The 12,081-nt window shown below is 39.7% G+C and overlaps 1 protein-coding gene across 4 annotated transcripts in view; it reads left to right on the top strand.

Annotated features, from left to right (window-relative positions):
* Positions 1-8,733, top strand: part of CEMIP2 (cell migration inducing hyaluronidase 2) — a 70,723-nt gene extending 61,990 nt beyond the window's left edge. For all 4 annotated transcript variants that reach the window (XM_019730812.2, XM_019730821.2, XM_074330562.1 and 1 more), the window contains 4 exons: positions 1,165-1,263; positions 3,814-3,968; positions 6,251-6,354; positions 6,691-8,733. In XM_019730812.2, the coding sequence (XP_019586371.2) occupies positions 1,165-1,263; positions 3,814-3,968; positions 6,251-6,354; positions 6,691-6,887 (555 nt within the window). In that variant the 3' untranslated portion in view covers positions 6,888-8,733. The remainder of the gene's footprint in view (positions 1-1,164; positions 1,264-3,813; positions 3,969-6,250; positions 6,355-6,690) is intronic.
* Positions 8,734-12,081: the final 3,348 nt, after the last annotated feature.

The following is a 12,081-nucleotide window of genomic DNA, read 5'->3' as shown; positions in this document are numbered from 1 at the left end:
TAAGAAAGTGCTTTATTACTGGACAGACTTTAGGTAATTTACAGTAACAGTTATTATAATAAACATTATTTATAAAGAATTTAATCATCATTGGACGTATTCTAGGCCTATCTTGTTAAATGATTCCATGCATTAATGTTTAGCATTCTTTATTCTTTGTGCTTAAAGCATTGATTAGAATTCATTTTTTTAAAATGTATTGAATACTTTCTTGTGTACTTGCAAAGTATTTGAAGCATCTGGGACTACCACTTTTAATTTGGAAATTTGGTTTTGAATATCGAAAACAAACACATATATTAGGAGTAAGTAGGAAAATTCACATGAATTTTTGACCCCAAACCTGAGACTTAAAAGTCCAGCTTCGGAATGCCTGGTATCATGATGATGATTTGCATTTGCAATGAAGTTGTTGACATCAGCTTAGAAGGCCATAGACTTGAAGTGCTGCACTCTGGGAGAGTTAAGAGTGCTTTAGAATGAGAAGCGAGCCTTTAGGGACGAAGGGGAATTTGGGGACTGCGAGTAATTGGAAGAATAGAAGGAATCAAGGAAGGGCATTTTGGGGAGGAACAGCACCTGCAAAGGCAGAGTATCAGGAAAGGAGGTGAAGTACTTGTGGGAAAGTGAGGGAACTGCCCTGTGTATTGAACGTGATGTAACATTGGGGCCTATATATGGGCGTGGCTCGATTTATGGGACACTTGGTAGGTCAGGTAGAGGAATTTAGACCTGGTGATACACAAGGCTACTAAAAGTTTGTAAACATGGTACTTCTTGTCATCTGCTTTTCTTTTCTCAGTCCTGGAGTGACTGAATCCTGATTCAGTAATAGGTCCAAAAAAGATTTGTGACTGTTTTTGCAGAAAATATTTACAAAGATTTAAATATGAAACACATATATTTAGTCAGGTGTAGAACTGATTTTGTTAGCATGATTACAATTATTTGAAACTGGGATTGTTCCAGAAAATGAGGAACATACACTTCTTGTATTAAGCCTGTATCAAAAGATGGCATTCCAGGTCATGAAATACGCATATGAGCAAAAAGTTCAGGGGGGAAAAAAACACCTACTGGGTTTGATATAATTGAGTTTATTTTGAGGCACCTTTTTAGAGGAGGATGCTGTTGACATAAACATGGCACTTCTTCCCTTTTTAGGTGGTATTTACTAGTGATCCTCATAAAAGCTACCTCCCTGTGCAATTCCAGTCACCCAGTAAAGCAGAGACTCAGCGTGGAGACCTGTCTGCTATCTCTGTAAGTACCATCTGGCGTGTACACTGCCTCAGCTTTTACATTTCATCCTGGTGACTTGAATTATCTCTGGCAACAGTCACTTGTTTGTAATCACATTTTGGTTGTTGGTGGCGAACAATACAATAGAGGTATAAAATACCTCCTAAACATTTGCGTTTTTAAATAGATTAGATAAATATATTAAACCATGTTTTTTGCAGTAGACTGTGTTTATTGATTACTTTTGGATGAATATTAAACTTTGTTCACATTATTTTTACTTTATTAATAGTGTTACAGGTGACCCAGATTTTGTTTCTATTAGAGAAAAGACATCTTTGGTCTAAAAAACAGTTGTCCTGGGCAATCAAATATAGAAAACTGTGCTTAACCTTGGTTTTTGAAACTTCAAAGAGCTCCCAGCTTATTTGTTTAACATATGGGAAATGAAGGTTTACAATTTTTCCTTGGCCTTCTATTTGAACTTGCTTGGCTTCCATTTTTTTCAGGTGAGGAAAGTGAAGACACTAAATGTTAGTTGTCTTTTCTAGGTGGGCTGATGGAAGTATAGCCTGAGCCTCAATGTCAACCCCAGAATTTGGGCTAAGAGCCAAGCTAGCCAGTGGTAACCAGCTCTTGTCATGGGACCAGTCCAAAATCAGGTTGACCTAAGTATCATCATATAAAGAGCTCTTTGGGTACCGAGGATCTAGCCATCCAACCAATTCTAGCTAGGGCCTGGACCCAGTCTCATGTAATCTCTTTAGGAGCTCAGTTGTTTTTTTTTTTTTTTTTTAAATAGTGGGCAATACAATGACAAATGCACATAAATGTGGAAAAAATTAAATCTTACCTTTTCTTCTATCCCATTTTTTTTATTGTGTTGTAAAAGTCACCACGTTGACTATTTTGAAGTGTGTACTTCAGTGGTTTGCGGTCCATTCTTATTGTTGTGCAACTATCACCACCCTCCATCTCCAGAACATAAATTTGACTTTTAACTGTGAATTATAAATATCCCCACTTAAGGGGGGAGGGTGAAATGGGATTTATTAATCAACAGGCATGAAGTTTCAGTTGAGTAAGATGTATAAGCTCTTGAGATCTGCTGTACACCGTTGTCCTATAGTCAACAATAATGTGTTGTGCTGTCAGAATTTGTTAAGAAGATGGGTCTCCTGTTAAGTGTTCTTACCACAGTTTTTTTAAAACCCCAACTTATAAATAAATAAAGAGAATATACCTACTTCAATGTAGCTCAAAGATTCCTCAAGAGCATATCCTAGAATAAAGTCAAAACATGGTGTTTGGTCATATTTCCCACCAGTACTTTTCACATGCATTATCTGAAGAGTCTTTGCTAGGATATGGTATTGCTTTCCTTAGTTTTTATGGAAAGTTTTGTGTTTCCTTAAAGCAACATGTTTTTGGGGGAGGAGGTACTTTTTAAGAGGACAATTTGAGTGTGTTGAGGATCATTATATATTTTTTCTCAAATGTATCTCAATTTTAAGTGTTCAGATTTTTAAAAATAAGGGGATTATTTCCAATCTTTTCAAATACAAAATGGCACTTTACCTCAAGCATTCCCAGGATCATCCTCTGGATTAGAGCAAGTTAAACACAGCTGAAAAGCCATTTTGATTCCTAGGAGATCAACAGTGATTAGAAATAAAATTTAAATATAATTTCCCCAAGCAAGGACAGGTGTACTGGTGACAGTATTTCTCTGTTAACTTTTAGTGTAGTGTCTAATTTTACACATTTTAAACAGAAACAGTGCTTATGGCATAAATGCTGAATCATTTTTCAGTCCAGTTTTTTTTTCTTCTTCCTTTTTGGCTCAAGAATTAATGATACTTGGATGTGTCAGATGTTCCTTTTTCTTGAAAAGTTCTGAGCCCATTAATTTAAAGAGGACGACTGGAAATTAAATAGTATAGCAATATACTTGTGGCTTAATAGGTTGGTGCAAAAGTAATTGGGGTTTAAAAGGTTAAAAATAATTGCACAAACCGCAATTACTTTTGCACCAACCTAATAGTAATACCTTGTGGCTTACATCCTGGTAAAATGACCCCTTTCCCATTTTGATTTTAAAGGGGAGCTATATATAGAACAAGGAGACGAGGCAGTCTGGCTCCTCTGATGTTACAAACCTAAACTCCAATGGGGGTGGTGGTATGTATATATTTTTTTCTGAAGCAATGTGACAATAAGTGAGCTGAACTGCAGTGTAGAGGCTGCCACCTGATCGCTGAGTTAGAAAGCTTTGACCCTGATGAGAGTGTGTGTGAGAGAAGGCAGGCATTGAAGCTGCAGAGTCACCCTGCTCTGCAAAGTGCGGGCAGCTGTGCTCAGAACGTCTTATCCAGTCAGTAACATCCAGTCAGGGCAAAGTCTATGAGAACACAGCCCAGTTTCAAATAGTGGCAGAAAAAGAGTAAATGGAACATACAATTTGATGTTCCTGGATATAGTTTTGATTCATGGGTTTAGAAGGCAGCGGGAAGGGGCTGGAAAGTTGAAACACTGAAATGGTGACAGCAGAAGACATTGTTGTATTTTCAGGTCAATGGCACCGACTTTACCTTCCGAAATGAAGGTGTCCTTCTCCTCATTGTGGACGCCTGCAGTGTTCCCTTCCGGTTGACTGAAAAAAAGTTCTTTTCTCTAGCTGATGTCCGTCTCATGGAAGAGTATTTAAAAACAGGCATCCCTCCAAGGTAGGTGAACCTTGCTCTGTAGAGGGACAAGTCCCGTTAAAGGTGACATCTGATTCACTCTGAGCTTTGGTTTGTTACCTGACCTTTTACTCTGTGGACATTTAGGACTCGTGAAAGGATTTTATTCCTTCTCCATCTCAGATTGATGCCTCTGTGGTGTGAGCTGCTCATCATTGTAAACCTCTGCTTATCAACAGCGAGACCTTGGAAGTGAAACGAGTGCAAATGGTGGGAAGGCTCTTAGAAAAGCTCAATATTTTGGAACATTACTAATCTCTCAACTTTTAGTATTAAGTTGATTTACATTATACCCAACTCGCTCAAAAGGTTCATTACCATTTTAAAGCAATTTTGTAGACAGTTTTATTACCTTTGCAGCCATCTGTCCCACGGATGGACCTCAGACGGCATTAGGCTATGACTGGTATATGAAGTCATCACCTGGGTCGCTTGGAAGTGACTGGAAAGGAGGAAATTAATGTTTAAGTGGATGAGTGTGTGCTCTCGCTTTTAAGAGTCCTAGTCTGATTAGTTTTTCTTTGTCAATCTCTGAAGAAAGATGCACAGGAGAGAAACCTTTCTTTTTTTGTGTTGGTCAGAGCCTGCCTGGAGGCAAGGAGATGAATTCAGGTTCCTTTCTGCCCCCTTGGCTTTGCTGCAGACATTGATTTACTCACGAGCCTTTGTTCAGCGAAGCCCCTAAGAACATATGCTTCCCAGAGATTAAAGGGCCATCTAGCTTTTGAATCATCCTCAGCTGATCTGATCCCTTATGCTCTTTACACATTACAGACCCAGATCTCAATAAGTTCCAGAAAGTCGTTGGGTTATTTGAGTGTCTGTCATATTCAGTGTGTACGTACAGCTCCATCTTCTGGTTTAAGATGCTTGTAGGGAATTCCTTTCAGAGGCCTCATGTTTCTTTAAGGATTTTTCTTAATGTTGAAAAGACATACACTTACTTCCCCTAAAACAATCCAGTACATCAATCTTACCATAAATATTGAGAGCAACAACAATAGTCCTGCAAGTTACCCCATAGATTTGTAAGTTGAAACCAACTCATTAAAAAGTCACTGGATTGTTTCTAGGAAGAAGACGCAAGGAAGGCTTTTGAAATACTTGTAGTGCTGTTTCTTAATCTGGGTGCCGGTTACACAAGTGTGTTTAGTTTGTAAAAATTTAATGTGCTGTACAGTTAGGAATACTGTTTTGTATGTATGTTGTATATCAACCAAGTGTTAGAAGTTATGAGACAACTGGCAGTGACTTCTAGGGGGACTGGGCATGTGTGGGGGTCTGGGTGTGTGAGGGGGACCTGTAAGTGATCTCATGGGACTAGCCTGAGTCATTGTGACCCATTGAAGAAGGTCAGCCCTGCAGGGTTGCTATGGTCAGACTTGTGGTCTGACTCCGAATTGAGTCACTAGTGCTTTGGAAATACTTCAGCAAAACCCCACACCAATCTAAAACTTAAGAATCTTAAGAAATGTCAAGACCCACATTAAGAAAATAAATACTAAAGGATGAAGAAGAGTTGAATAAAAGGACAGACTCTTCCTGTTTCTGGATGGAAAAAATAAGATTGTAAATTAATTTACAATAATCTACCTAAATTAAAATAGAAATTTAACACATTTCCATCAGTGTTCAATAGGTTACCTTTCTGTTGTACTTCACAGATGCTGCTGACATGGGAGAGTAATAAAATGCAATTTTTAAACAAATTACAATAATACAAGGGGCTTATTTTATTAGATATTAAAATGAACCATGAAGCCATGGTAATTAAGCCAGCATAATATTGGCAGAGGACAGAGAGATCAGGAGAAGAGAGAATTCACAAACAAATTTGAGTATATATGTTGATATATATGAGTATATATGCTGCATAATAAAGATGGAAATTTAAACCAAACCATGGGGAACGGATTTTATTTTGTTTCTTTTTAGAATTGGCGTTTATTCATTTATTTAATAAATAGATACATAGTGCATCTGAAACAAAACCAACCTTCACTGTTGCAATAGTTTATTCCATAAAAGAGCTGTGTCCCAAGCCATCCACTAGGTTACCTGACCTAAATGACGGTTGCTTTCCCTGCATTTAGAGGGAAGTGGGAACTTAAGAAAAAAAAAAAAAAATCTGAGTTCTTTGTTGTTGTTTTTTTGATTTCTGCTTTTATCCAGTATTTCTATACCCTGCTCAGTGCAGAATGAAACCTAATAAATACATGCTAATTTATTGAAATTTGCTCTGGTTTTCTAACTTTCACATACAGGTCTGTTGTTCTGTTGAGCACGAGAGGAGAAATAAAGCAGTTGAATATTTCAGATTCATTAGTACCTCTGGGATTAGCTAAACCTGCTCATCTTTATAACAAAGGTTTGTGTTTGTATTCTTCTATGAAGTTCTTAAGAGGCTAGCAACGTATGCATTTTTATGGTAGAATATAGCTACCAGACCCTTTTCACGAGCCTATTTTGTTAGAGTGGGTATCATGAAGGTAATTTCTAAGTAAGGAGACGGTGTTAGAGGAAGTGTGTTGGGATGTGGTTTGTTATTCGGGACACGAGGTGGGTGGTAAGAGTTCCTTCGCTGATGTAAGGCAGTGTCGTTCTTTGATTTTTATTTTATGGCCATCTTTGTTTTGCTTCCCTCCGACATTACCTTGCCTAGAACTAATAGATGTACAAATTAAACTTTTCTGGTATTTTTTAGGGAGTACCATATTTTTGGGATTCAGCGGAAACTCTAAACCGTCATGGACTAAGCTATTTACCAGTCCTGCTAAAGAGGGCCTTGGGCTGGTGGAGCAATTCATCCCTTTGCAGCTGGAGGAATATGGTTGTCACAGAGCCGGCACTGTCCGCAGAAGAGACCTGGAGCTGTTAAAGCAAACTTCAAAAGCACATTAGAGATTAACTGTAACTTAAGTGCTGGGGGAACAATGTGAACTAACTTATTTAATTTATGGGATTTTAAAATGACACTGTTAACTCAATGGAACCATTTTCCTGTTTGATACGGAAAGGGGAGGAACGAGTTTGAAATGATTGCTTGAATACCTGCTCATGCACCTTCTAGTTGTACAAAATGTTAAAGAATGTATTTGTATTTGTTAGGCTGGTATATTTAGAGAGCGGTTCTCTCATTCCTCACCTCCCACCCCAGTGTTTTGTAGTGACCGTGAGCAGGCCTTCACCTTTTGTATTAGGGGATGTCATGGGGTGGGTTGGGGTGGGGTGGGGGCCTCTGAGAGTCGGCCTGAGTCCTCGAGAGGACCGGCTCTTGTAGCACCTTGGATACTTGAAGTCTCATACTCAGTGGTGTCGTTGGCTTTGGGTCAGCAGTTACTTTGGGTGGCTGGCATGTTCATCTCATGCCTTGGACCATGGTTCTAGGCAGCCTTTGAGGGTTTTATATGATATTAAATGATAGAGTTTTAAGTGGCAACTCAGGCCCAGCTCATGCCCTTTTTTTGCCTGGACATGTGCTATTTTTATTCATTTGTGTATTGATTCCTTCTAAGGGTTCAACTTTCCAACAGGAAGGACATTGGGACAAAAGGGCTTTTAGGGATTAGATATCCCTTTAACATGTGACCATTGGACAAAAATTTGACCTGCACCAAGGTCTGAGGTTCTTGGGACCATTTTTACAGCTTTAATCCTTAACCTGTTTTGACTGTATATTTGTGTTTCAAATGCAGAGCTGAGCTGAATATTTACTTTTTTTTTTTTTTTAAAAGATGCAGGCCGTTTTCCTGAACTGTAAACTCAAGTCATTTCAACTTGCACAAAGGAAGTCTGTTCTTAGAGTTGCTCCTGCGCCCAGGATTTTTGTTGTTTCTGTGTATAGTTTTTTAAAAAGCTTTTCTGCTCACCATCCTGCCAAGAAAATTGCAGAAAGCTTAATGATACCCCAAAATATTGTACTCAGGGGGAGAAAAAAGGGAGAGCCTTTTAAGGATCAGATCATGGAAGGAACATTCAGAAAGGAGCGTCTTTACAGCCTTAGAAGAGTCTGTCACAAGTAAATTGTTAGAGCCAATTTCAAAAGGTACCATGACACCCTATTTCCCTTCCACTGGGTGCATGTATCTCCTGCCAGTGAGGATTGCATGTGGCAAAAGGAGATTGGCTTCTGGCCTGGGATATCACCACAGCAAGAATCAGGAAGCATCAAAATGCATTTACCTTTTCCTACACCCACAGTGCATGTAGTGGAGGGATGGAGGGATGGCCACAGCCAGATAGTAGGAAGTGCATTTAGGCTGACTTTGGCAGTGACTACAGACAAATTTACTTTCCTCTCCCAAGAGCTACCGCTGATGGCCTGTCTCTCATGTCCGGAGAAACTGCAGAGCAGCTCTGTGACTTCTGTTATTTTATAAGATATGCTACCTCAAAGTGCTACCGATAAACCTTTCTAACTGTAAGTGCTCTTCCTGAGGGCACACGTCTTAATCAAAGTTTAGGGTGGTTTTTTTGTTTTGTTTTTTTTTTGTATATTGATGAAAGAGATCTTACGTATTAAATATATTATTGGATCATGGTTCCTGAAGGTGATTAAATTTTGTGTGTGTGTGTTTTTTATGACGTAAATATTTCTCATGTGTGTGTTTTTTTTAAAGAGTTTGGCTCTTTAAAGATGTGCAGAGGGTGTGTAATACAGTTCCAAGGCACTCAGTTTTTCTGATTTATATGTTCATTGTCAGGGCCTAAGTTAAAGAAATAAAAATATGTGTGCATGTATTGTTTATATATGTGTGTGACTGTTTATCTAGCAATCAGTCAATCAATCATTTTTTAAACTCCACATTCCAGCTGTAAAGAAGTTATTGGCAGAAATGAGGAAGGGAAACTGTCCGCAAAGTAGATTCTGTAAGACTGTGCTTCAGGATGAAGGGCAGGGATCACATTCTCCAATGCAGAGGTCCTCAACCTTGGGTCCGCATTGGAATCACTTGGGTGCTTTAAAAAACATGGAGGTCTGGGCCTCACTCCACCCCCTATATTCGGATTTAATTGGTGTGGGGTACAGCTGGGCATTGGAATTTTTTTTAAAGCTCCCCTGGTGATTCTAGCATGTAGCCAGGTTTAGGAACCACTGCACCAATATAATAGGCTCCCTGTTTAACTTCAGTCTATAATTTTTTTGTGACAAACACAAAATTACATTTATCTATTATTTTTATTTGCAATTTCTATATTGCTGAAAGAATTCCCAGTCCTAAACAAAGCATTTCATGTGTCTTAACAGAACTTTTTAATACAGTTTGTAGTCCTTCAAATTGTTAAGTCGGTCATTTAAGCTGATACACACATTCAGGCAACTGGAAGCTAGCAATCTGTTTTATTTCTACTGAGAAAATATATTCAAAGGTGATTTATAAGTTCAGTTCGTAAGCGTTTTCCATCAGGTGAGGCAATTGGTTGAGCTCCAGAAATACGGCCATCCACAGTCGGCCAACTGATGAGAAACACAGGGCCTTCTCATGTGTCAGAGACTCGGGCTTTAAGTCTTCGCTGTGAGATTCCTGCCTCTCCACCTGATCCAGCATGCTATATATTATCTTCAGAGGCTAGAAGAGAGTGCTTGTGAGAAGATGAAAGGCAGACGCACAGTCTCAGAAGATGGCTCTAAAGCAGCCGCTAAACTGATGTTCAGACATGGAGACAAGGGGGTATTTATGACTTCTCTGTTCTCTAGCTTCATCAGAAGAGAACACATCCTCATGCCATTAAGTGGATTACTTTGTTTTGGGGGGTGGGCAAGGAGGTGATGGACAGAGGCTTGGATGCTTCGGATAAGTAGGTGTCCATTCTCTAAGAGATGAGGTCATGTTTGGATAAATCCAGTTGAAAAGCATTTCAATAAGCAGGAATGCACTCAGTTAATTCAAGTGCTGTTTCCCCAGTTGGTCCTGGTAGTTAAGTACTTAGATTCCGTGGTGGTGGTGCTTGTTGATTTCCTGATGGAGAGTTGGAGTTTACCCTCCAGAATTCTTGTTTGACTTTCAGATACTTATGAAACCCCGTTTAATCAGTGAAATTCCCTTAGAGGTTAAGACTGAAGGGGAGTAACTGGGTAACAGACTTGTATCAGGACCGTTAGTCTTCCTTGGGAATAACGCAGTTTCCTAGAAATGTGAGCAGACACTCTGGGCTGGAGCTAATTTTCAACAAAAGATCAGGGAGGGAAAAAATTAAGGAAAGACACTCCCAGTCCCTCCCTCACAAATCACAAAATGCTGTCCATGTCTTGGTGGACATGGGAGTCTTGGGGATGGTAGAGGTTTTTTTAACCCTGATTTATCTTCAATATGAAAAAGAAGCTGAAAAAAGGGTGTTACTTAGGCCCTGGGGTTCTGGGGACGGGCACTCACCCTTTTTTATGTGATAAAATTAGAGAATGACCAAACCAGGAAGATTTCTAAATGAGTTGTGCCCCACAGGGCAATCCCAAAATATCGGCCTTAGCAAGCAAGCTGTGAGAATGTTATATCTGAAAACACAACAAAGAGTGGGTCAGAGAACAACTTCATGGGTTTGCGTTTTTCAATTTCCTAAGATGGACAATGTGACTTGTCTGGCTGTGAAAAGTGATAACAAATTTAATGTTCATCCTCAGAAAAGCTTCGACTTGATGATTACAATTGATTCATCAAGGGCTGGCAAACTGACCTGTAGGCCAGACCTGTCCCCCTGGCTGGTTTTATACCAATTTTGAGCTAAGAGTGGTTTTTACATCTTTAAAAATAAAACACGTTGGAAAAAGTCAAAAGAAGAGTAATTTATGATGTGAAAATTATGTCCATAAATAAAGTCTTACTGGAAGAAAGCCACACTCATTTGCTCACATATTGACTGGCTTACATGCTGCAATGGCAGATTTGAGTAGTTGCCACAGAAACTATGTGGCCTGCAAAGCCAAAAATATTTACTATGTGTTCCTTTACTGAAAAAGTTTGCTGACTCTTGATCTCAGTGAAGGGTATACTGATGTTCTTTGTACTGTTATTGGAACTTTCCTAAAGTTTGAGAAATTTTTTAAACAGAAAATTAAGGAAAAGGCTTGCATGACAATCATCTGAGGTTCTTCATGAAAATGCAGATTCCCAAACCCCAGCTCAAACTGGAAAATGGGCATCTCTGGGAGTGGAAGCTGAGAATTTATAAGCTCCCCAGGTGTTTCTTAGGAGCAGTGAAGTTTGAGAACCCCATAGGACGTAGTGAGCCTCTGTTATTTCTCTCTCTTGTTTCCTTCGATAGAGAATACATCTGAACAAATCCTGAAGGTTAGGGTTTTTCAACCCCAATGGCTCTATCTACACTGTCTTCCCAGAACTTTTAGTGGCTAATGCAAGGCAGGTCTGAGACACAGCGCAGTATGTGATTGTTACTGGGGCAAAGGTTTGGAGCCCGTGGTCAGGTCCTCTCTCCATCGTGTCTGAAATTCTCACCCTTAGGGTGATTCTGTTAATTGCAGTTATTCCTACAATGAAATCCCAGCCATCTGTTGTTTTCTGCAAGTTTTTATTTTAAGGAATTTAAAGGAAAATGTACATATAGCCACAATCAGCCTGCACAAACGTGCGGACAGAGCCAGGAGTGCAGTTTTCAGGCTCTCGGCCCTCACGTGGAAAGGTGCTGGCTGACGTAGTAAATGGCCGTCAACTGTGATTGGATGGCTATCAGCTGTGGCTAGTTGGCCGTCAGCTGTAACCAGTGAGCCCTTGGCCACTAATATAACTGCTGTGGCTACGCTAGCAGGAAAATGGGGGCTAGCAAGGAGATCATGGTTGAGCTGGCAAGCAGCGGAGTGTCGCAGAGTGTGGATTGCGGATTCTGTGGCTCCTGCTTTCTGTGTCTCCAACCCAGCCGCCAGCAAGAATATAGTGGTATGACTCCCCTATCTATGTCTCTGTGGGTGTTCCTTTTTGGCCTCACCATGTTCTGCGTTCTTATGTGGGGAGTGGGAGCAGAGATCCCGCAGGCCGCCCCGCACGACAAACAAAAACAGGGTTTTTCTGTTTTTGGATAGAACTGTATCCACCCTAGTTATTTCACATTTATCAAAGCACTGATTGGTAATTACAGATTTTTT

The sequence above is a fragment of the Rhinolophus sinicus genome, linkage group LG04 (assembly GCF_036562045.2).
Source record: "Rhinolophus sinicus isolate RSC01 linkage group LG04, ASM3656204v1, whole genome shotgun sequence".
In the NCBI taxonomy this organism is placed as follows: Eukaryota; Metazoa; Chordata; class Mammalia; order Chiroptera; family Rhinolophidae; genus Rhinolophus; species Rhinolophus sinicus.
The sequence above is the reverse complement of the archived record's forward strand: the minus strand, read 5'-3'. Positions and strand labels throughout refer to the sequence as shown.